Source organism: Leucoraja erinacea, chromosome 3 (genome assembly GCF_028641065.1).
Source record: "Leucoraja erinacea ecotype New England chromosome 3, Leri_hhj_1, whole genome shotgun sequence".
Taxonomy (NCBI): Eukaryota; Metazoa; Chordata; class Chondrichthyes; order Rajiformes; family Rajidae; genus Leucoraja; species Leucoraja erinaceus.
This window is the reverse complement of record NC_073379.1, coordinates 1,711,486-1,738,115: the sequence shown is the minus strand read 5'-3', so window position 1 is coordinate 1,738,115 and position 26,630 is coordinate 1,711,486. Positions and strand designations below refer to the sequence as shown.

Genomic DNA, 26,630 nt, shown 5'->3' with positions numbered 1-26,630 from the left:
GTTCAGGTGAGGTACAGTGGGGGGATGATGAGGGAGCCTAACCAGAAATATTGTCTATTATTTCCTTCCTCAGAAGTTGCCTGATCTGCTGTTCCTCCAAAAGTATTTGTTTTTGGAGAAATCAATACGTTATCGAGAGCTTTGTTTCTAGTGAGTGCCACGCACAAAGTAATTCCTCACCTCCTTCCATGCATAATATCTTTCTGCTTTGATGATCATGTCCACAATAATGATGTGATTGACTCTTGATGCCACTTCCAGTGGAGTCTTGCCTTGCTGCAGAACATGAAATTGAAGTAAATATCTTGGATCGGTACATGGAATTTACTGGACTTGCAGTAAATTATCGGCATCACAACCTTTACAAGCATCATTACACCAAATGTTTTCTATTAATATTGGGAGAAAATAAACAACTTAAATACTGGTATAGACACAAGGCGCTGGAGTAAAGGGCCTGTCCCACTTGCATGTGTTTGCATGCGTTTGGCGCGACCAAACGGAAGTAGAGTTCATGGTAAGTACGCGCTAAGTTCGTGCGTATTTTGCGTCATTCTTACCAATTAGCTGGGCAGGAGGCGGGCCGACTGAATTTGGGTGTCGCACGGCGTCGGGCGGTGACGTCATCACGCAACGCCACGCGCTAAGCGTACGCCGTCAAGACGCTGTGTATGACGTCAAAATGCTGTGTACGCCATCAAGCCACTGCAAACGCCTTCAATGCGCCTGCGGGCCAACAGGCCGTTAGAGCACAAAATTTTCGGACAGTGCGGGATTTTCGGAGCCCCGCGCGATGTCGGGACCAGCCCCGCACAACTCCATACGCCTCCGTGCTTCGAAGTGGGACCGGCCCCCCATGGACCGTACGCCTCAAGCGACCAGGTTTGGTCACGCCAGACGCATGCAAGTGGAACAGGCCCTTAACTCAGCGGGCCAGGCAACATCTCTGGAGAAAAAGGATGCATGATGGGTCGAGACCCTTCTTCATTGTCATTTCGGATCTCGATTCTGGGCATTGAAGGGGGGGCTAATTTATCACTTAAAAAAAATATTTGCTTCTTTCATAGGTTTTAATTTTTTTTAAATACTGAATTATTTCACAGGTAAATGTTTGGTATTACAGTAAGGTTGGTGAGGCTTTGGTACGGAGGAGTTTTGCCAGAATGACACCTGGATTAGGCAGTATTACCTCCACGGAAAGGTTGAACAGACTTGGATTGTTTTCTCTGGAACGCCAGAGGTTCGTGGGGAAACCTGATAGAAGTATAAAAAATTATGAGAGGCATAGGCAGGGTAGACAGTCAAAACCTTTTTACCCAGGATGGAAAGATCAAATACGAGAAGGCATAGCTTTAAGGTGAGAAGAGCAAAGTTTAAAGGAGATATGCGGGATGTTTTTCTTTGCAGAGAGGGTGGTAAGTGCCTGGAATGAGCTGTCAGGGGTGGTGGAGGAGGCAGATTTGACAGTGGCATTTAAGAGGCTTTTGGATAGCATATGCATATATAGGTAATGGAGGGGCATGGATTATGTGCAGATAGATTGGCACGGTGGTGCAGCGGTAGAGTTGCTGGCCTTACAGCCAATGCAGCACCGGAGACCCAGGTTCGATCCTGACTATGGGTGCTGTCTGTACGGAGTTTGTACGTTCTCCCTGTGACCTGCTTGGGTTTTCTCCGAGATCTTCGGTTTCTTCCCACACTCCAAAGATGTACAGGTTTGTCAGTTAATTGGCTTGGTAAATTGTCCCTAGTGGGTGTAGGATAGTGTTAATGTGCGGTGATCGCTGGTCGGTGGGCTGAAAGGGCCTATTTCTGCGCTGTATCTCTAAACTAAACTAAACTAAAGATAGTATTAACATCATGTTCGGCACAGACAATGTAGGCCAAATTCCAGGGTACACAAGCCCAGCCGCTCCATTCTCTCAGCATATGATAGTCCCGCCAACCCGGGACTGAACCTTATGAACCTACGCAGCACTCCCTCAATAGCAAGAATGTCCTTCCTCAAATTTGGAGACTAAAACAGCACACAATACTCCAGGTGTGGTCTCACCAGGGCCCTGTACAACTGCAGAAGGACCTCTTTCCTCCTATACTCAACTACTCTTGTTATGAAGGCCAAAATGCCATTCGCTTTCTCCATATTTATTACTCTGTGTTCGAGCATTCACACCATTTCTGGAAGTTGTTAATGAAACATTGGACACTTTCCATGGTGAACTCCAGCATGCCACCCCAGCCACAACTCAGTATTGCGCACATCCACACAGTTTCAGACAACGAACCTTGTCCTTCTGTTTCAGGTCAGTGTTTGCTTTCAGGAGAAGTTCCACCAGGTCGGCTCTTCCCAGCTCTGCTGCCAGGTGCAATGGATTCTGGTTTCTCTGGAGAAACAATGAAAAATTATCTGAACAGAATGGTTTTAAATGATTATTTTTGGGGTTTATAACAAGGAACCCGTCCGAAGGCTCATCGGTCGGCGCGACACGGAACCCATCTGAAGGCTCGGCCGTTGGCGGGACCTCGCCTGAAGGCTGTTAGTGGGACCGGGAGGGAGCTGGAGATGTCGGACCTGAGGAGCAAGGGCCGGAGGGAGGGTGAACCGGGGTAATGCCTCCAGCGCCTTCAAGGATGGCTGCAGGAGGCGCCCCCAGACACCAAGATGGCCGGGCGAGGAGAGGAGAGGGACGTTGGTTGGCGGGAACAGCTTCAGTACATCGAGCGCGCCAACCCGACCGGTCTTGAGACTTTGAATAATGGTGCCAAAAATAGCGGCGCCATTTTGTGTAATATATGCAAAATAAATGTCACTGTGTAGTTGCGCATGTGACAAATAAAGCAGCATTGAACATTGAACATTGAACCATTGAGCCATTGAGCGCACGTATTTATTATTTCTCTCTTTGCTTTGCTAATAATCAACAACAAAATCACACAGGGCACTGAGATTGTTTCAATGGTAAGATCGACAACAGGAAACAAGGGGCAAGGATGAACATGTGTCCATCAAAGGGCCACATGTAGTCGGCACAGAGCCATGGGCATCAAAAGGCCACATGTAATGGGCACAGAGTCATGGGCATCAAAAGGCCACATGTAATGGACACAGAGCCATGGGCATCAAGGAGCCACATTTGTATTCACTGGAGTTTGGAAGGATGAGGGGGTATCTTATAGAAACATATAAAATTGTAAAAGGACTAGGCAAGCTAGATGCAGGAAAAATGGTCCCAACGTTGGGCGAGTCCAGACTGAGGTGAGATACAACTTTTTCGCCCAGAGAGTTGAGAATTTATGGAATTCCTTGCCACAGAAGGCAGTGGAGGCCAAATCACTGGATGGATTTAAGAGAGAGTTAGATGGAGTCCTAGGGACTAGTGGAGTCAAGGGATATGGGGAGAAGGCAGGCACGGGTTATTGATAGGGGACGATCAGCCATGATCACAATGAATGGCGGTGCTGGCTCGAAGGGACGAATGGCCTCCTCCTGCACCTATTCTCTATGTTTCTTTGTTTCTATGTAGTCGGCACAGAGCCAAGGGCATCAAAGGGCCACATGTAATAGGCACAGAGCCATGGGCATCAAGCGATTAGTCCATTCATTTTCGTACTTCCCAAGGTAGGTTGTTTTTGTGATGCATGAAAAATTAATTAGGAATCTACAGTCATAGAATCATAGAGCTATACAACACAGAAAAGGGTCCTTCGGCCCAACTCCTCCGCGCAAACCAAGGTGCCTTGGTGATAGGCTCATTTTTGTGGTTTACACCGAAGATAGACACAAAATGATGAAGTAACTCAGCGGGACAGCCAGCATCTCGGGAGAGAAGGAATGGGCGACGTTTTGGCTTCCTTTCTCAGTCTGCAGTAGGAGAATTGAGAACCAGAGGACATAGGTCTAAAGTGAATGGGGAAAGATTTAATAGGAACATGGGGGGTAACTTTTTCATGCAAAGAGTGGTGGGTGTATGGAACGAGCTGGCGGAGGTGGTAATTGAGGCAGGTACTATCTCAACTTTTAAGAAACATTTAGAGAGGTACATGGGTAGGACGGGTTTAGAGGGATATGGGCCAAACGCAGGCAGGGTGCACAAACGTAGATGGGACATGTTGGTCGGTGTGGGAAAGTTGGGCCAAAGTTGTTTCCGTGATGTATGACTCTATGACTCTAATTATCAATTTTTAAAAACTCACCTCATCTAAAATGTTAACATCACACATTGATTCCACAAAGAGCTGTGCAACTGCCATATGCCTGTACTTAACAGCAAAGTGAAGGGGTGATTCTTTTCTCTGTAAGAGAGTCCATAAAATAAGATTAGAGGACTGAGCATTATTGTAGGATTTGCAATTTCTCCTTTTCTCGCAGTGGCACTTACATTATTTTGACAATTGCAATCAGCTTCAGCATCAATAAGCATCGAGGCCAAGGCACAGTCATCTCTCTCTGCTGCAATGTGCAAAAGACTTGTGTTGTTCTGAAAGCAAGTCACACACACCGTCACATTTCAAAACTAATAAGCCTTCAGACAACAAACAAAACATAGTTCAAAAGTAAACACTCATTTCTTCCCTGCCATCAGGAAGAAGGTACACGAGTCTGAAAATTGTAACATCCAGGTTCAGGAACAGCTTCGTCCCTACAGCCTTCAGGCTTCTAAACACTACAACCTCAAATAAGCCCTGAACCAACTAGACTTGGGGGGCATTGGTTTTGTCTTTTTGTACTATTATTGGTTGTTTTATGTCTACGTATGTGCGTCTAAATATATATCTCTTATATTACCAAAAGTCTGATCTTGACCACTTCCTGTTGCTCTGTATATTAATTTTAGAAAAACGCTGCCACTTACGGCTGTGATTTTTGGCCATCTTACTCAGAGTCCCCCTCTGCTGCGCAGGACAAGAGGATCTTTCCCATCAATGAAAAATAAAAGAGTTATTAGTGTTTAAAAAATGTTGAGATTCTCTCTCCTGAAGGCCACGCCTCTCCGGAGGGACTATAAAACCCAGAAGTGTTGAGTGCCTCAGTCAGTCTCTGCAAGATGGGGGAGCAATAGGGTCAGGTCTCTCAGTCTGAGCTGTGAATAACACTGAACACATGTCTACTAAACTGTGAGTATGGTTTTACTGACCTTGCGTGCCCTTAATGTGGTTTAGAAATGAAAATGTGGTTGGTTTCAAAAAGCATGGAAAATGGTTGGTTTCAAAAAGCACGGAAAATGGTTGGTGGTGGTTGGTGTGAAATAGAGCACAGCAAATGGTTGGTGGTGGTTGGTTTGCACTAAAGCACAGCAAATGGTTGGTGGTGGTTGGTTTGAAATGGCAAATGATTAAAAGTCTAAACTTGACAACTTCCTGTTTGCACTGTATATTGATTTTAGATAAAATACTACCACGTACGACTGTCTTACTCAGCCCCTCTGCTCATCAGGTGCAGAGGATTCTTCCCATCAATGAAAAATAAAAGTGTTATTAGTGTTTAAAAAATGTTGAGAATCTCTCTCCTGTTAATCACGCAATGTAGGCCACGCCCCTTCCGATGGGAGGGGGGAACGATTATAAAAACCCGGAAGTGTGGGTGTGGCTCTGTCTCTGCAAGATGGGAGAGGGAGAGGTCACGACTGTCTGAGCTGTGAATCAACTGAACACACTGAATGTCTACTGAACTGTGAGTGTGGTGTTTATGTGGTGTTTTGTGGTATTTTGTGTGTTTTAATGCTGGTTTTATGGTGGTATCACCCTGCTTGAAATGGTATGAAACTGCATTTGAATGTGGTGGCCTTGCACCCTGCTTGACGTGGTATGAAACTGCACTTGAATGTAGTTGCCTTGCACCCTGCTTGAAGTGATAAGAAACTGCACTTGAATTTGGTGGCCTTGCACCCTGCTTGAAATAGAATTTCAAGGAATAGCCATGAGTCAACTGCCAGCCCACCAGCCATGAGTGAGCTGCCAGCACATCAGGCTGCCACCCCAAGAATCAATTTGGCCCACAATGTCCATACTAGCCCTCTGGAAACCAGTCCCTTCAGCCCACAACACCAATACTAGTGCTCCAGAAAGTGCGCCCCCTCCCACCCCTCCACTGGCCACCAATATTGGAATTGGTGGAGAGTTGGAATATTGCATTGGGGAACCAGCCCTCCCGTGTGAACATGGGACCCAACGTGTCCCACTTAGTCTAGTATATATATAGTATATATATATATATGTATATATATATCTCTATATATATATAGTATATATACATAGTGTATACATATAGTATATACATAAACATAACTAAACTATATATATATATACTATATATATATATATATATATATATATAAATATATATATATATATATATATATATATATATATATATATATATATATATATATATATATATATATATATAATATATATACATATATATATATATATTAACTACATATACACATGTGTATATGTATTGAATTGAATACTTATGTGTGTCTTTTCATCTTTTATTACATTGTTTACAGTGTATAATGTTTACATATTCTGTTGTGCTACTGCAACTAAGAATGTCATTGTTCTCTCTGGGACATAAAACACTCTTGAATAAATTGGAACTGTAGGCTGCTATGTACAGTCCATCTCCCCTCTCCCAGCTCTCCCCCAAGCTCCAGCCGTTTAAAATTCCCATGAAAGCTATAGGTACCTTTGGTAAAATGTTCTTGTCACATCCTGCTTCCAGCAGCAGTGTCACACATTCGTGGTGGCTTTCCAAAGCAGCAAAGTAGAATGCAGTCACGCCCTCCTGCACACAGAGGAACAAGCATTGGGTTATGTTGTGAAGTACCAACGCATCTTACCAGCATATCTTTACTGCGGAGATGACCTCCAAGGTGGAAACTTGGAGTATAACCAATCTATTTGTAATCAAGAAGATACAAGAAAATGCAGATGCTGAAATCTTGATCAAAACAGCCGCAAGAAAGGTACTCCCCTTGATCAGACTTTGCTGGGTTTACCTTGCACTAAATGTTATTCCCTTATCATGTGTGTCTATACGCTGTAAATAGCTCAATTGTAATTATGTATAGTCTTTCTACTGAGTGGATAGCACGCAACAAAAGCTTTTCACTGTACCTCGATACACGTGACAATAAACTAAACTGTAGAAGGGTCACATCACTTGTACATTCCCTCCCCAGATGCTGCCTGACCTGCTGACGTCCTCCAGCAATGTCTATTTGGAAAGACGCTACACTCTTAATCTTTTTGTGTAGGAAGGAACTGCAGGTGTGGTTTACATCGAAGATAAGACACAAAATGCTGGAGCCACTCAGCGGGTCAGGCAGCATCTCTGGAGAATATGGATCGGTGACATTTTGGGTTGGGAACCTTTTAATTTAGTTTACTTTAATTTAGAGATATAGCGTGGGAACAGGCCCTTCGGCCCACCGAGTCTGCACCGACCAGCAATCCCTGCACATTAAGGCGATCCTACACACAAACTAGGGACAATTTATATTTATACCAATCCAATTAACCAACAAACCTGTACGTTTTTGGAATATTGTAGGAAACCCGAAGATCTCGGAGAAAACCTGCGCAGGTCACGTGGGGAACGCACAAAATCTGTACAGACAGCACCCGTAGTCAGGATGGAACCTGGGTCACTGGCGTGGTAGGGCAGCAACTCTACCGCTGCGCCACAGTGACGAGTTACTCCAGCACTTTGTGTCTATCTTTGGTGAGAATAGGTTCACTTTCAGTTCTGGTGGGAAATAATCCACTGGTCCATTCACAGTTCTCAAGATCAGAAATGAAAAATTGCATCTCAGGATTCAGGATAAGAAGGGAAATAATGGGGAGAATGTGGTAACTGGAACTGAGACCAAATCTTCCTTCTTTGATCAGGGCTATATATTTTTCCCATGAGGATTAATTGTAAAAATGAACAATCTTAACATATAAATTTAAGAACAAAGTTCAAGTGATCGTCACATACAAAGTTACAAAGGCAAATCTGCCCACTAAATAACAGATAGTCATATCATCGGCACAAGGTGAAATAGATCATAGACATCAGAAAGGCACGTTGCTGTTGAGGTCATTCCATATAAAAATCCACCAACCCTCTAATTCATCATTTGGTTTGGCACCAGTTGCAAGTTAATGCCTCTGAAACATAAAAACTATTCTGGATATTGATATTCCGTACATTGTCTCAAAACCAGTTCAGCAGTGAAAACTAAAAATCAAATCATAAATTCCTCATTATACAAAATGGCAAAAGTCTTGGTGTTCATTTGCAAAATATTGCTGAGAGCCATAGCATCACACATTGTGGAAACAGGCCCTTCGGCCCATCTTGCTGACACCGATTCAACCTGTCCCAGCTACACTAGTCCCACTTGCCTGTGTTTGGCCGATATCCCTCTAAAGCTGTCCTATCTATGTACTTGTCTAATTGCTTCTTAAATGCTGCAATAGACCCTGCCTTAACTACCTCTGCCATTCCAGACACCCACCACCCTTTGTGTGAAAAATGTACCCATCAGATTCCTATAAAATTATTCCTCCTTCAATTTAAACCAATGTCCTCTGTTTCTTGATACCCCCACTCTGGGCAAGAGACTCTGTGCGTCCACCCGATTTATTCCTCTCATGATTTTATACACCTCTATAAGATCACCCCTCATCCTCCTGCGCTCCAAGGAATAGAGACCCAGCATACTCAACGTCTCAGACTCCCTAGTCCTGGCAACATCCTTGTAAATCTTCTCTGTACCCTTTCCAGCTTGACAACATCTTTCCTATAACATGGTACCCAGAACTAAACACAATACTCTAAATGTCTTATACAACTGCAACATGACCTCCAAACTTCTATAATCTGTTTCTTGCTGACCGTTTGCATCGTGGTTTGGTTCGGCAACTTGAGCATCCAGGAGCGTCAAAGACTGCAAAAAGTTGTAAACACTGCCCAGTCCATCAGCTCCGACCTCCCCACCATTGCGGAGATCTACCGCAGTCGTTGCTCAGCAAGGCTGCCAGCATCATCAAAGACCCATACCATCCTGGCCACTCACTCATCTCCCCGCTGCTTTCAGGTAGAAGGCAATCTGCAACATCCAGGTTCAGGAATAGCTACTTCCCCACAGCCACAGGCTATCAAACTCAACTCAAACAAAACTCTGATTGTTAAATAGCCCATTGCACTTTATCTGTTTATTTTATATCGAAGTCATGTGAGTGACTACGTGAAGAGTCCGCCAGCCTGCATGCGCGTCAATACGTCGATGCATGGCGCGGGAATCGGAGCAGTTCGAACCTGCTCCAACAGGTAAGACAATTTTGTTTCAGGAACAGGCCGCTGCTCCAAAAATAGGTGCAGCGGGTCCGGAGAAGCTGACGGGTATTCAGTATTCTGGGGCATACCACCTCTATATATAACTAACGACAGGAATCTTTACTCTGAGGCTGGTTGGAACACCAGGCCTACTCAATTCAGACCTAGCTAGAGGCCTTTTTTAGGCCAGGACCATTGCGCTCACCTTGGTGAAGAGAATGTGTTGCGCACACTGGCGACTGAGATAGGTCGTTCCAGGCAGAGGATTGCGGCAGCAACTCCTGGTTCACGGTTGCATTATGATATTTTTAAATCTGAGGGTGACTCTGACTGTAAGGAGTTGACAGCGAACTCATATTCCCACACCAAGTGGATGCTACGCTTCAATTCTAGTCGCATAAGGATCTGGTGTATGTTCTGATTCTGTCAGACACTGGAGGTTTGTAGGTTAATGCCATCAGTTGAGGCAAAATCAAAGTCGAAAGGCTTTAACCCCGGAAAGTTTTGAGAATTCTCAGGGGAAGAAAAACGTAGCATGCCAGATCAGGTTAGGATTTGGCTAGTCTGATCATGTGTTTACCAATTTAAGATGGATAATTGTCATTCAGCAATTTAGCTAATTCAGAGGATTTAGGGCCTCAATCGATCTTGAAGATGCATACTTTTCCATATCTATACATGAGAGGCACAGACATATCTGGTGTTTTTGATGACAAAGCCAGTGGTGGAAACTTTAGGCTCTACCTCAGGGTTGTCTTCAGGCCTAGGCTATTTACAAAGATTCTAAAGCTAATGCTGCCCTGCTCAGATCAAAAGGGCATTGTGTCATGGAGTTTATAGACAACATGCTTTTGTAGCTGATAAGACTCAGGGGTTTTATCAGTAGATGCCTCTTACGATATTAAAGATGAGGCGACATGAATTTTAATAGTGCCAATTTGGCCTACTCATTCAGGGCGTCCATTGTAAAAGGCGGCTGAAAGAAGTTCCTACTTACTCGAAGTCACGAGTGATGGCTAATTCAGCCTATTTCTCGTGCAGCTAGCTCTGCATGGTTGCATGGGAAGTTTGTGAAGAAGACACGTGAGCTACTAGTAAACAGAAGTAGCAGAGATTTGTGTTTCTTTCAGTTTGGGCTTAGAGAAGCGATTATGTTGTAGCACAATTGACACTGCTTGTGCTCCTTTGTCATTCATGTGGGACAATAAATGATTGGTTATTCACCCACTGTTGACTAACGTTATGCAAGGTGTCTTTTATATGAACACTCTAAAGCCTAGACTCATAGTAGTGTGGAATGTGTATCAGTAAATTATTAGGCAGATATTCATCTGTATTCCTAATGGGAACAATATCTTTTAAGTTGATTATGCTTTTAGCAACTGATTTCAGCACGAAGAACACAGTCTTTACTCAATCTCTGGCTCGGTCGCTGGGTCATAACTGACATGAGGGTAGCTTGTTATGGGAATGATCTCATAAAGCAAAACAGGCATGGTTGGGTGCAATTTGGAGTTGACAGCACACCCACCAGAGCAGAGATTGGAGTGTTATTATGTATACAGGTACACTGAGCTTGCTAGTACCTATGAGATGAAGGATAGTTTCTTCATTGTTATTTAATAGTTTTCTCAAGAGATTGCGGGTGCAGACCATCTCAACATGAATATAGTGTAAGCAGCTAATCGCGGGTGTGAATTCAAATAAGTTCAAGTCTCACTCTTCCAAGGGGGTTGGCTCATTAGCAGCCAATAGAATGGATATTCCCATTTGATCATCTTATTGCAACAGCAGGAGGCTTACATAGTGCACTTTCAGAAGTTATAAAATTTGGTTGAATATGCCTGGATGATTGCAGATAGAATTCTGAACAGTGTTGCATGAGTTATTGTCTAACTCACAGCCAATTGGGACTGTGGTCCGATTAAGGGCAATGGCCATGTATGCAAGTTAGCATCATGTTGTTAATAACCCATGTCTTTTCTACCATTTATGGTTTATCTGTTTAATTGTTTCACACGCAGATTGGTTTACTGCATGAAACCACAGAGCTTCGAAGGCTTCATGTTATGTGACTTTGATATAAAATACAAAGATTAAAGGAAAACTTACCGTTTGAAATTTGATCTTTATTTTATGAGAAGATGAAGTGAGGGACTACGTGCCCTCCACTCCCAACCCTGAATCTCATAAAGATCATTCGGTAAGTCAACTGCTATTAATCTTTCTATAGTTTAAGTTTGTGCAAGTGGTCTGTGGTTTCATACAGTTGCTCTGAAGATTGACGAGCATGCGGGCTTGCGGGCTCTTCACGTAGTCCCTCACTTCAACTTCTCATAAAATAAAGATCAAACTTCAAACGGTAAGCTTTCATTTAATCTTTCTATTTATGTGTGTATATATATATATATATTCATTGGTATATGGTCACACCGATCAGTTCTGTACTTATTTATGCCTACAATATTCTGTTGTGCTGAAGCAAAGCAAGAATTTCATTGTCCTATCTGGGATACATGACAATAAACTCTCTTGAGTCTTGAATCTTAAGCAAATATATTTTACTCATTTCATGTTCTTGTGCTGTCCAGGCTCCAATGTAAATCCGTGGGGTGTCAACAAATCTGACGTGGTATAAATGGGATTGAATGATATGGGTGCATAACTGTAATTGAACCATGCCTGGCTTTCAAGGAGGAGGTGGGTCAGGTTCCAGCATTTTGTGATCTATTGTGTAAACCAGCATCTGCAGTTCCTTGGTTCAATATTGAAAGTTCGTAAAATATATGATTAATGTCTCAAAAAAGTTGCTCAACCATTTATTTAAGCCATTTTCCCCTTTAGTTGAAAAATATATGGCACAGCGACAACACGGTGGCACAGCGGTAGAGTTGCTGCCTTCCAGCGCCAGAGACGTGGGTTTGATCCTGACTACGGGTACTGTCTGTATGGAGTTTGTACGTTCTCCCTGTGACTGTGTGGGTTTTCTCCGGGTGCTCCGGTTTCCTCCCACAATCCAAAGACGTACAGGTTCATTGGCTTCGGTAAAATTGTAAATTGTTCCTAGTGTGTAGAATAGTGCTCGTGTACGGGATGATCGCTGGTCGGCGTACACTCGGTGGGCCGAAGGGCCAGATTCCATGCTGTATCTCTAAAGTCTAAAGTAAAGTCTAAAATATGCTGAAATTAACATTTACAGATATTTTCCAATGATGGTTTTAAATTAACAATTTAATAACAATAACCTACCTCATTCTCCTCATCTATTAGATCCCATTCGTTCAGCAATGCCTTTAACACAGTCACGTGGCCATTCTTTGCGGCAAGATGCAACGCTGTATTGCCTTCCTGCACAATACGTAACAAGTAGGAAAGTCACATCAGTTACGTAGAATTTGTAGGGTGGCCTGCTGTTGATCATTGAGCAGGAATGTATAAAGTGAGATCACTAGACTGCGCTCTTAAAGAGCTGACTAAAGATCAAATATCTTGCTTTGGTGCTTTAAAATTATATCTTTCAATTCTGCACGTGACAATAAAACACTGGAATAAAACCTGGCCACATAAGGGCAAATTATTGAGAACAAGAAAATACCAAAACACTGAAGCAGTAGTAAATATACAGAAATTACATGCTTGTAAAATGTAGCAGGTCCATGGACTTATTGGTTGTGGACTGTATCAGATCTAACATAAGATCTGTATAGCACACTTGTTCTGTATAATATATCCCACATTTTGTCTTGGTTCAAAGGAAAACTTGACTGAAATTCATATCAGTTAGTGCAAAATGGTCGGCATGGACTTGCTGGGCGGAAAGGCTCGTTTCCATGCTGTATCTCTAAACTAAAAATAAGCATAGTGTTTCGATTCATAGTGTCATACAGCACAGACTCGTCCATGCTGACAAGGATGCCCATCTAAGATCGTCCCACTAGCCACGTTTAACCCATATCCCTCTGTACCACCCAGGATCTCCTGTTTACCAAATCTGAGAGAATTACAATATTTATGAAGAAGGAAATTGCTCGCAAAGCAGTAAAGTTTTGGAAGATTTTAGCACAATGGTAACTATGCATTCAGTTATTGTTATTACCTTGTCTTTTTCCTGTGTGCTGTACTCATACTCCTTCAGTGTCTCAACCATCTCAAGATGCCCGCTCTCAGCTGCAACGTGATACGGCATTTTGCCTTTCTGCAAGAGGTCAGAATGTGTCAGCACCCCATCCAGCATCAGTAACTCTAATCCAATCCTAAATGCTCACTCAGTTTGTGTTGGTGTTTCCAGCAAAATTCTGGATCAAACATCGGAAACCACTTTAGTCACATCAGATTATTCACAAACGCTTAAAGTGGCCCAGCTTAATCATCATCATGCTTGGTCATGCCGATTCCGGACACCCCAAAACATGCACGCAGGTGGAGGTTCAGAATATTCCACCCGTAGAAAATTACTTTGTGCAAGAATCCCTTAAGGTGAAAACAATGGAGTTGAGTTTAGTTTATTGAGTTTAGTTTATTTGTCACGTGTACCGAGGTACGGTGGAAAGCTTTTGTTGCGTGCTGACCAGTCAGCGTAAAGACTATACATGGTTACAATCGAGCCATCCACAGTGTACAGATACACGATGAAGAGAATAAAGTGAATAGCGTTTAGTGCAAGATAAAGTCCAGTAAAGTCCGATCAAAGATAGTCCAAGGGTCTCCAATGAGGCAGATACAGTATAAGGATTCTCAGTTGCCAAAAGGCTCCAAACAAATCTCTAACATAATGTGTTTAAGAAGGAACTGAAGATGCTGGAAAATCGAAGGTACACAAAAATGCTGGAGAAACTCAGCGGGTGCCGCAGCATCTATGGAGCGAAGGAAATAGGCAACGTTTCGGGCCAAAACCCTTTTTCAGACTGATAGGGGGTGGGGGGAGGGAGGGAGAAGAAAGGAAAAAGAAGGAGGAGGAGCCTGACGGCTGAGGTAGGAAGGGGAGGAGACAGCAAGGGTTAACAGAATTGGGAGAATTCAATGTTCATGCCACCAGGATGCAGACTCCCCAAGCGGGATATGAGGTGCTGTTCCTCCAATTTACGGTGTTGCTCACTCTGGCCATGTAGGAGGCCCTGGACAGAGAGGTCGGATTCAGAATTAGAGGGGGAGTTGAAGTGCTGAGCCACCGGGGGGTCAGGTTGGTTAATGCGGACCGAGCGGAGGTGTTCGGGGAAACGATCGCCAAGCCTACGCTTGGTCTCACCGATATAGACCAGCTGACATCTAGAGCAACATAATGTTCTCTTGCAGAAGGGACAGACATGACATTCAGTTTAGTTTAGTTTAGAGATACTGCATGGAAACAGGCACTGCAGCCCACTGAGTCCGCACTGACCAGCAATCCCCGCACATTAACACTATCCTACACACACTAGGGACAATTTATCATTTTACCAAGCCAATTAGCCTACAAACCTGTACGTCCTTGGAGTGTGGGAGGAAACCGGAGCACCCAGAGAAAACACACGCGGGTCTTGGGGGGAATGTACAAACTCCGTACAGACAAGCACCAGTAGTCAGGACTGAACCCAGGTCTCTGGTGCGCCACTGTGCTGCCCAAAATGAGGGTACTGAGCAGACCAATGTATCATCACTTCCATACAGCCTCTCTGTGTGTTTTATTTTGGTGTATCTGGGATGACTTGACTCACGAAGATGAAATTGACTTTTGAGATGTTCCTCTCTACACATCAAGGTTTGGGGCTGGGATCGAACCAGGACAGGATGGACCGTTCCTATCATAAAATGAGACAAGGCTACATGTAAATGAAGAAAATAAGGTATGTAGACTGTGCCCCCCCCCCCCCCCCCCCCCCCCCCCCCCCCCCCCCGGCACACTGTCACACCTGGATGCAGCAACAGCAGAAATTTCGGACAAGAATAAGGGTGGCCTTACAGCGCCAGTGTTCTGGGTTCAATCCTGACTACGGGTGCTGTTTGTACGATCTCCCCGTGAGTTTTCTCTGAGATCTTTGGTTTCCTCCCACACTCCAAAGACGTACAGGTTTGTAGATTAATTACCTTGGTATTATTGTAAAATTGTCTCCAGTGTGTGTAGGATAGGGTTGATGTGTGGACTTGCTGTGCTGTATCTCTAAACTAAACTAAACTAAAGATAATGTTTTCATGAGCAATCCTGTGAAACAGGCAACTTTTTATATGCAGGGAATATAGAGGTGTGGATCATGTGTAAACAGATAAGATTAGTTTCTTTACTTTATATACCCTTTATGTTGGATGATTTGATTGTAATCGCCTGGAGTCTTTTCGCTGACTGGATAGCACACAACAAAAAAGCTTTTCACTGTACCTCGGTAAACATGACAATAATAAAATGAGCTAAACTAGTATCTTGGTATTATGTGCAGCATAGATATTGTGAGCCAGAGGGCCTGTTCCTGTGCTGTACTGTTTTATGTTAACCCTATAGCTATATTTTAGCTAGCTATCGGGTCTGTGGAAGGGACCCAACCCAAAAGGTCATCTATCCATGCACTCCAGGGATGCTGCCTAACTAACGTGTCACTCCGTTACATCCTTTTGTTGTAAACCAGCATATCCAGGTCCTTGTTTCTAGTTATCTTGCGTCCCTCTGAGACATGTCATAGAATCATACACCATGCAATTAGGGCCTTCAGCCCAACTTGCCCACACCAACCAACACGTCCCATCTACACTAGTTCCACCTGCCTGTATTTGGCCCATATCCCTCTGAACCTGCCATATCCATGTACCTGTCCAAATGTTTCTTAAACAGTGTGATAGTCCCTGCCTCTATTACCTCCTCTGGCAGCTCGTTCCCTACACCCACCACCCTTTGCGTGAAAAAGTTACCCCTCAGGTTCTTATTAAACCGTTCCCCCCTCCTCACCTTCAACCCATGCCCCCTGGTTCCCAATCTCTCTACTGTGTGCATGAGACTGTGCATCTACCCGAGCTATTCCTCTCATGATTTTATACACCTTGATAAGATCACCCCCTCACCCTCTCATGATGTTGTCCACTTGTCCAGCAAGGCCAGCTGCAGTATTGTCTATTACTACCACTACCAGGGATGGGTTCAATCTGGCTGAGGCATGAATGGTGCTTGTCCCAGATAAAGCACCAGAGGTTTGCACCACAGCCAGGAACGGCCATTGTCACTGGAATTATAAAACTGCAGCTCATGACAGAGCAGGGCCGTAAGATAAGACCACAGGTTTCTGAGTGAAGGGCCTGTCCCACCAGCATGCGATTGCAAGCGTGATCGCTTGAGGCATACGGCCTCGCGGGGCCGGTCCCACTTCCAACCGCGGAGGCGTATGCAGTTGTGCGGGGCTGATCCCGACATCATACTCACCAATCAGCTGGGCAGGAGGCGGGCCGACTGAATTTGGAGGTCGCACGGCGTTGGGCGGTGACGTCATCACGTAACGGCATGCCGGGCGGTGACGTAATTGCGCAACGCCACACGCTAGGCGTACGCTGTCAAAACGCTGCTTTACGAAGTCGAGACGCTGCTTACGGCCTCAATGCAGCTGCGGGCCGACAGGCCGTTGCCGCGCAGGATTTTCGGACAGTGCAAGATTTTGGAGCCCCATGCGTGTCGGGACCAGCCCCGCACAACTACTTACGCCTCCGCCGATCGAAGTGGGACCGGCCCCGCAAGGCCGTACACCTCAAGCGACCACGTTTGGTTGCGCTAGACGCATGCAATAGGCTGGTGGGACAGGCCCTTTACATCCTAATTATTACATTGCGCGTTAGTTTCTCTTTTCAACTAACATTGTGAAAAGATTGGATAATAAGGAACCACCTATTCAGCCGCGCCTCACCTACCTCTGTGGGTTTGTTTAAATCCAACTGTAGATCTTTTATTATGCATTGTACAATTGAAATCTGATTGTTCTGGGCAGCACAATGCAGTGCGTTCAATCCTTCCTAAAGACAAGAAAACAAGTTCATTTAGTTTTCCACAATGGGAATTTCTTTTCAATATTTGGCAATCAGTCATTACCGTCAAACTGAGAAACCTCTCTCAGAAATTGTTTAACCTCCTGCTGTGTTATAATGTGTGAGTATTCGTAATAACAGCCTTTGAAGTACATAAATGTGCATACCTGACAGATTGTTGTGGACTAAAGTCAGTGACAAGCCGATATATAAACTGTACTCCACAAACCATACACAGTGAATCATCTCCACAAAATATTTAATTACGTTAAAACTAAAATGGGTGGCACAGTGGTAGAGTTGCTGCCTTACAGTGCCAGATGCACGGGTCCATTCCTGACTACGAGTGCTGTCTGTACGGAGTTTTACCTTCTCCTCGTGACCTGCGTGGGTTTTTTCCAAGATCTTCGTTTTCATCCCACACTCCAACGACGTACAGGTGTAATAATTGGTGTAATTGTAAATTGCCCCTAGTGTGTGCAGGTTAGCATTCATGTGCACTGGTTAGATCAGTGGTCGGCATGGACTCGGTGGGCCGAAGGGCCTGGTTCGACGCTGTATCTCTAAACTTAACTAAACTAAACTAAACTAAACTACAAGAGAGTTTGTACATGCACATAAATCACATGACTCTGGTGGGATCACCTTGTGGTTATTTTCAATTTAATAGCAGGCTTTAATAATTTTATCATCTTCAAGGAAGGTGGACATTATTTCATGAAATGAAAGTCATTGCATTAGTACCACACATACTTTTAGTCAAAGCTAATTACTAGGTTTAATTGGCAAACAAATCAGAGGTGTATGACTGTACTCTGCACACAGGCCTACATGTCACAGCTACACTAGTCCCACCTGCCCGCATTTGGTCCAATTTCCCCCAAACCTGTCCTATCCTATCCATTGTAGACAAAAGTGCTGGAGAAACTCAGTGGGTGCAGCAGCATCTATGGAGCGAAGGAAATAGGCAAAGTTTCGGGCCAAAACCCTTCTTCAGACTGATGTGGGGGGGGGGGGGGTGGGGAGGCTGGGAGAAGAAAGGAAAAAAGGAAGAGGAGGAGCCCGAGAGCTGAGGGAGAGAGGAGATTGTAAAACTGTCTTCAGAGGGAGGAGGAGAACTTCTTCAAAGTAGGCATATCCATGTACTTGTCTAACTGTTTCTTAAAGTTGGGTTAGCCCCAGCTTCAACTACAGATTCAGATTCAGATTCAGATTTCAATTTAATTGTCATTGTCAGTGTACAGTACAGAGACAACAAAATGCATTTAGCATCTCCCTTGAAGAGCGACATAGCAAACGATTTTGAATTAAAAAAAAAAATAAGTATCCGGGTGGGGGGGGGGGGGGGGGGGGGGGGGGGGGTGGTGATTGGCAGTCACCGAGGTACGTTGTTGAGTAGAGTGACAGCCGCCGGAAAGAAGCTGTTCCTCGACCTGCTGGTTCAGCAACGGAGAGACCTGTAGCGCCTCCCAAAAAAAAAAACTACACCCTCTGGCAGCTTGTTCCATACACCCACCACCCTTTGTGTGAAAAAGTTACCCCTCAAATTCCTATTAAATCTTTTCCTTCACCTTAAACTTATGCATGTCCTCCAGAGATGCTGCCTGACCCACTGAGTTACTCCAGCACTTTGTGTTCCATGCAGTTATTACTGTTCACTAGAAGGAGCCTAGAAGAGGCTGATTAATTTGTGCTTTCCATTTACAGAAGAGATAAGGAAAATGAACCTAAGTGATATATTTCCCTCTCCACATACCAAGCCATGGAGTATTCTTTGGGTATCTCGTGTAAGAGGTGAGGACCAGCCATTCTGACATATGACGGAGTAATTCCACACTCACCTCGTTTGTCGATTTTTGATCCACACCTTTTTCTACCAACGTTTTCAAAATGTTCAAGTTTCCGAACCAGGCAGCGAGGAGAAAGGCGTCCATCCCGTGCTTCAAAGGAAAACGGGAACATCCCCATCACAAACACCATCAACACCACACCACCAATCTCCATCACCATTCCGAACCCAGTGATTACAGAGAAAATGGCCATGTTCAGTTCCATCATGTTCATATTGGCTCTTGGTAACGTTTACTGTAATTATTCACATTTATCTGCACTTTCGCCATATCGCTACAACAAGGCATAAATGGTTAATGGCACGCAATACCTCCCCAAAAGACTATTCCCCCATGAAACCAATGAGAACATCATAAACAAATGAGAAGAACTATTTAATTTTACTGATTTTAACACCCCTGTTCCACTCAGGAGACCTAAACAGCAACCTCTGGTGACCTTGCACGCCACCCAAAAAAAAAATCAAGGTCGAGGTGACCTGCAACCTCCTACCACCTCCCACGCATATGTTGAAAACCTTCCTCAACTATGAAGAAAACCGGCTTCGACTAGACTTGCGACTAAAAAATGATCGGTTTTTAATTTATTTATTAATTTATTTAATTTTTAATTTTTTTAAAAAATAATCTTTTTATTAGAGGCAGGTACATACCATATTAAAAACATTTAATGTATATTATTCCTATATTACTAATATTATCGATTGATATTAACTCTGTTTCTAGTATTTTATTTTATATAGATAGGAAATAAGAAAGAGAAATAAAAAAGAAGGAAAAAGCATGATAAAGAAGAATGGAATCATTTACTAAAAATACAACATTGGAGATCACTTCATAAATTATAAAGTAACCTTTTCATCTAATCCTTAATTTGAGTTTCAGTCAGGTTCCCGTGCCGAGCCAGTCTGCTCCTTCAAGTAGTCAATGAATGGAGACCATGTTCTGATAAAAAAGTTATTTTTTAAAACGGCAACCTATTTTTAGTCGAGGCCGGTTTTAAACATGATGAAAAAATAGCAACAACCTTGATGAAGCCTCGACCACGCAGAAACCACTTTCGACCATTAGGGAGAGTGACCAAAACCTCCGGTGACCTCATGGAAACATTGGGTGGCGGGCAAGGTCGCCAGAGATTGCTGTTTAGGTCTCCTAAGTGGGACAGGGGCCTAAGCCTCGTTGTCACCTGACCCTCAGCTAACCATGAACCTTTCCACATTTTGTTATCAAGGTCTGCTTTGATCTGTTGTTTTCACACCTTACCCTTTCATATGTCTGGACACACTCTCCCCTGACTATAAATCTGAACAGGAGTCTCGACCCAAAATGTCACCCACTCCTTCTCTCCAAATATGCTGCCCGTCCAGTTACTCCAGCAATTTGTGTCTAACTTCGGAGTAAACCAGCATTTGCAGTTCCTTCCTACACAGAACATTCTTAATATTGCACACTTACGGATAATACTCCTATAGGGGCCTATAAGAGGTTAATAATTTTGTGTTTCCTATTTACAGAAGGGATAAGGAAAATAAACCTACACTACATATTTTCTACATACCAAATCAAGTTTATTTTACATGGCCACACAAACGTTTCCTTTGCAAATATTTACTCAATATGCTTTTGACAGTTACCGTAACTTGACGCTCATGACGCTCACGTGACGCGCGTATGATGCGTGGTGACGCAGGCAGTGATGTGCGGTTGCGCGCGGCGCCGCAGGATTTTGGAATGTACAAAATCTTCGCTCGCCATCTGCGTGACGTGCAAATGACGCCCAAGTGGGACAGACCCTTAAGGGCATCAAAGGTTATGGGGACAAGGCAGGTCAATGGGGTTGAGAGGTAAAAATAGATCAGACATGACCAAATGGTGGGAAGGAACTGGTTTAAACCGAAGATGGACACAAAAAGTTGGAGTAACTCAGTACGACAGGCAGCAGCATCTCTGGAAAGAAGGAATGGGTGACGTTTCGGGTTGAGACCCTTCTTCAGACTAGTTAGGGATAAGGGGAATGAGAGATATAGACGATGATGTAGGGAGTTAAAGAACAACGAATGAAAGATATGCAAAAAAGTAATGATGATAAAGGAAACAGGCCATTGTTAATGAGAAGCTTGTGCGACTTGGGTGGTGGAGTGATAGAGAGAGAGGAAATGCCGAGGTTACTTAAGTTACAGAAATCAATATTCATACCACTGCTGCCTAAGTGAAATATAAGATGCTGTTCCTCCAATTCGCGTTTAGCCTCACTCTGACAATGGAGGAGACCGAGGACAGGTTTCAAGGTTTCAAGGTCAGATTATTGTCAGTTTAAGGTCCGTGTGGGAATTGGGAAGGAGAATTAAAGTGTTGAGCAACCGGGAGATCGGCTAGGTTCAGGCGGACTAAAAGAAGGTGGAGCAGACTCGGGTCGAATGGCCTAATTCTGCTCCTATGTCTCGTGATCGATCCTATGATCAATCCAGCTAGTTCCGCTCAACCCCCTCTCTCTTGCCTTTGAACGGTGCAACTGAATCAGTTTCTGCTATTGCCCTTGTCAGTTCTTTCTAACTGCTCAGTACATGAAAATGTTTTATCTCTTGTCTCTTCTGATTCTTTTGCCATTCATCTTCATTCGATGTCCATTTGTTCCCAATCCCTCCTCCACTGGGAACAGTTTCTCTCTCTCTCTACTCTGTCCATAGCTTTCATGATTTTAAACACACATCCCCTCATGAGTGGGCACAGAGCTGGAGACATTACTCCAGTTGTGTTTTATAATGGTTTATCAAGGCTTATGTTTAATGTCTCTTTTTGTAAAGCCCAGGACATAAATGCTTTCCCAACCACGTTCTCAGTCTGTGCCGTCACTTTCAACAAATGTATCTATTCCCCTCAAGATCTCTCTGTTCTTAGAGTCATAGAGTCATAGAGTAATACAGTGTGGAATCAGGTCCTTCAGCCCAACACCAGCCAACAATGTCCCAGCAACTTTAGTCCCACTTGCCTGCGCTTGGTCCATAACCCTCCAAATGTGTTCTATCCATCTACCTGTCCAACTGTTTCTTAAACGATGCGATAGTCCCAGCCTCAACTACCTCCTCTGGCAGCTTGTTCCATACATCCACCACCCTCTCCGAGAAAAAGCTACCCCTCTGATTCCTATTAAATCTTTTCTCTCTCACCTTGAACCTATGTCCTCTGATCCTCAATTCCGCTACTCTGGGTAAAAGACTGTGCATCTATTCCTCTCATGATTTTGTACACCTCTATAAGATCTCCCCTCATCCTCCTATGCTCCAAGGAATATAGACCCAGCCTACTCAACCTCTCCCTATAACTCACACCCTCTAGTCCTGGCAACATCCTCATCAATATTTTCTTTACCCTTTCAAGCTTGACAATATCTTTTCTATAACATGGTGCCCAGAACTGAAAACAATATTCTAAATGCGGTCTCACCAACGTCTTACACAACTGCAACATGACCTCCCAACTTCTATATTCAATACTCTGACTGAGGGCCAAAGTCCCTTGATTGGAGACGGTCAGCCATGATCACAATGAATGGCGGTGCTGGCTCGAAGGGTCGAATGGCCTCCTCCTGCACCTATTTTCTATGTTTCTATGTGCCAAAGCCTTTTGACCACCTTATCTATCTGCGACTCGACCTTCGTGGAACCATGCACCTGCACTCCTAGATCCCTCTGCTCGACAACACTACCCAGAGGCCTACCATTAACTGTGTAGGTCCTGCCCTTGTTCGACGTCCCAAAATGCAACACCTCACACTTCTCTGTATTAAATTCCATCAACCATTCCTCCGCCCATCTGGCCAATCGATCCAGATCCTGCTGCAATTGTTCACAACCATCTTCACTGTCTGCAAATCCACTAACTTTTGTATCATCAACAAACTTGCTTATCTTGCCCTGTATGTTCTCATCCAAATCATTGATGTAGATGACAAACAGTGACTGGCCCAGCACCAAACCCTGTGGCATACCACTAGTCACAGGCCTCCATTCTGAGAAGCAACCTTCCACCATCAACCTCTGCTTCCTTCCATGGAGTCAATTTGCTATCCATTCAGCTATCTCTCCCTGGATCCCATGAGATCAAACCTTCCAGAGCAGCCTACCATACAGAACCTTGTTGAATGCCTTACTAAAGTCCATGTACACATCTACAGCTCTGCCTTCATCAACCGTTTTGCTTTTTTTGAATGTTCCCCCTCTTTACATTGCCTTCTGTCATTCTTTCTAACAAAATACAGTATGTCACATTTTTTAATGTTACATTTCATCCACCAACTCTCCGCTCCTTCAATAAGCCTGTCTATATTGTTGTAAAATGTAGTTCTATCGTCACAATTCACTCTGTCTCCACATCTTGTATGTAGAAAGAAATGTAGATGCCGGTATATCTGAAGATTGACACAAAGTGCTAGAGTAACTGAGCAGGTCAGGCAACATCTCTGGACAAAATGGTAGATGGCATTTTGGGTTTGGACCCTGCAAATACAAATAAGTCATGGAATGCTTAAATGATATCACTCGTTTATGAATCCTCAAGTCAAAATCACTCCGTGGAATGTTTTCACTGTTTTTTTCGTTATTCATTAACTTCAAGTTTCCTATGGACCATATTACAACTGTTTGGCAGCAGGAAGTCCACTTACCTTGTCTTTAATATCCACACTGGCGTTGTGAGTCAGAAGAAAGGCAACTGCATTTTCTTTCATGTTAGCAACAGCAAAATGCAGAGCTGTGCGATCCATCTGCTCAGAAACAGACACCGGGTTAAAGGCAATAAACTTAACTTATTAAGAAAATATTTTTATTTAAACATCCATAATTGTGGAGAAGAGACCGACGTTATTTTATAAGTCCAAGATTTCTCGGGGTATCTAAATCTAAATTTTATTAGTTATTTAAGTTATGACATCGGATGGAAGCTGCAAACCAAATTGAGTTGATTTGCACCATGATCAACCTCTCAAAGCACTTCATCACCACAGGCGTTAGTGCCACTAGTTGATAGTCATTGAGGCACATCACCTTGCTCTTCTTGGGCACTGGTATAATTGATGCCCTTTTAAAGCAGGTGGGGACCTCAGACCTCAGAAGTGAGAGGTTGAAAATGTCCGTAAAAACTCCAGCCAGTTGGTCCGCACAGGTTTTTAGAACACGACCGGGTATACCATCAGGTCCAGGCGCTTTTCGAGGGTTCACCCATCTGAAGGATTTCCGAACGTCGGCATCTGTGACTGAGACTGAAATACCATCACAGCGAATGGGGACTCGGGAAGGCACATCAGTATTCTCCCTATCAAAGCGTGCGTAAAACGCCTTGAGCTCGTCAGGGAGTGATGTTTCGCCGACATTCGAGCTGCCTCCTGATTTTGCCTTGTAGGAGGCAATTGCATTCAGGCCCCGCCACAGCTGCCGAACATCTGTCTCATCCTCCAGCTTGGAGCAGAAGTCCCTTTTGGCCTTTTTGATGGCTTTACCAAGGTCGTATCTGGACTTCTAGTAGACCACTGTATCATCAGATATGAATGCCTGGTGTCTGGTCTTCAAGAGAGTGCGGATCTCAAAGTTCATCCAAGGTTTCTGATTGGGAAACACTCGGAAGGTTTTTGTAGGGATGCAGTCTTCCACACATTTCTTTATGGTCTGTAACGACTGTGGCATATTCGTTCAAGTCCATTGCCGAGTACTTGAACATTGCCCAGTCTACAGACTCCAAACAGTCCTGGAGTTGTTCCTCTGCACCCCCCGACCAGCTCTGTACCATCCTCACCTCTGGGGTGCGCTCTTTAATTGCTGCCTCTAGGCAGGAAGAAGCAGCACCGTGGTATGGTCGGATTTACTGAAGTGAGGGCGAGGGATAGAACGATAGGCATTCTTGATGGTAGTGTAGCAGTGGTCGAGGGTGTTTGATCCTCTGGTGCAGCAGGAGACATGTTGGTGGAAGTTAGACAGCGATTTCGTAAGGTTTGCTTTATTGAATTGGTGCTTGATTGTAATCGTATCTGCTCGCTGACTGGATAGCATGCAACGAAGAAGCTTTTCACTGTACCCATGACAATAAACTAAACTATACTAAAGGTCAGAACCTTTTCCCCAGGGTGGAAATGTCCATCACTTGAAGGCGCATCTATACTGTGAGAGGGGAAATGTTTAATGAAGATGGAGTGTGGGGCAAGATCTTTTTTACACAGAGAGTGGTGGGCCTCTGGATCGCATTGCCACGAGTGGTGGTGGAGGCAGAGAAGATAGTAACATGTCAGAGGCTTTTAGAAAGGCACAGGGAAGTGCAGGGAATTATGCCCCTGTCCCACTTAGGAAACCTGAACGAAAACCTCTGGAGACTTTGCGCCCCACCCAAGGTTTCCGTGCGGTTCCCGGAGGTTGCAGGTGGTTGCCGGAGGTTGCAGGAAGTGGAAGCAGGTAGGGAGACTGACAAAAACCTCCGGGAACCTGCAGGAACCACACGGAAACCTTGAGTGGGGCGCAAAGTCTCCAGAGGTTTCCGTTCAGGTTTCCTAACTGGGACAGGGACATAAATAAGGGGCTATGGATCAAGTACAGGCATGGTACCTGGTCTTATCTGGTACCATCAGCGATTCAACCTTGGCAGGCTGATAAAATGCGTGTATAGTGACGCACTATCTAGCACTCCTCCCCATAAGTCATTTGGGGGAAGTTGGCACATTACTACAGGTTTCAGCAAGCAGCCAGCTAGTGCCCACAGGATGAGTCATTTGGAAGAGAACGCTATTGCAATCACTGTCAGACCACAATGGAACGAGTGAATGGTTCTGGATTATCACTCGCTGACGCATCATTTCTTGCTCACTTTCCACTTCCTCCTCGTCCAACATTGTTTTTGCCTTATATCATGCATATGGTTGAAAGACCTTAACACAACACAACAATTCCTTTGTGTCTTTCTCGCTTCAGATACCCGAGACACACTACCTAGCTAAGCCCCATCCCATTCTGGAGAGGAAGAAGGCACTGGTTTACACTTTCACAAGTTATAGGAGTAGAATTAGGCCATTCGGCCCATCGAGTCTACTCCCCCTTTCAATCGTGGCTGATCTCTGCCTCCTAGTCCCATTTCCCCCATAACCCTTGACACCCGTTCTAATCCAGAATTTATCTATCTCTGCCTTAAAAATATCCACCAACTTGGCCTCCACAACTTTCTGTGGCCATGAATTCCACAGATTAACTACCCTCTGACTAAGGAAGTTCCTTCTCACTTCCTTTGGAGACACTACGCTGAGGAGATACAAGAAATTGCAGATACCTGAATCTTGAGCAAAGAACAATGTGCTGGAGGAACAAAGTGCTGGAGAAACTCAGCAGGTCAGGCAGCAGCTAATAGTAGTCTCCTTTTATCGGCTTCTTACAAGCATATGGTGCAACACAATCATAGAAATAAAATGTTTCAGAAACAGGGGACGGGTGGCCTGGAACATA

General features: G+C 44.2%; 1 protein-coding gene across 1 annotated transcript in view; it reads right to left on the bottom strand.

Moving 5' to 3' along the window:
• Nucleotides 1-26,630, bottom strand: part of LOC129694636 (ankyrin repeat and death domain-containing protein 1A-like) — a 68,162-nt gene that overhangs the window by 23,122 nt on the left and 18,410 nt on the right. The window contains exons 3-12 of the mRNA XM_055631375.1: nt 23,819-23,917; nt 19,147-19,245; nt 17,192-17,293; nt 13,428-13,526; nt 12,581-12,679; nt 6,692-6,790; nt 4,380-4,478; nt 4,195-4,293; nt 2,286-2,384; nt 181-276 (exon numbers count right to left, since the gene is read on the bottom strand). Of these exons, the coding sequence (XP_055487350.1) occupies nt 181-276; nt 2,286-2,384; nt 4,195-4,293; nt 4,380-4,478; nt 6,692-6,790; nt 12,581-12,679; nt 13,428-13,526; nt 17,192-17,293; nt 19,147-19,245; nt 23,819-23,917 (990 nt within the window). The remainder of the gene's footprint in view (nt 1-180; nt 277-2,285; nt 2,385-4,194; nt 4,294-4,379; nt 4,479-6,691; nt 6,791-12,580; nt 12,680-13,427; nt 13,527-17,191; nt 17,294-19,146; nt 19,246-23,818; nt 23,918-26,630) is intronic.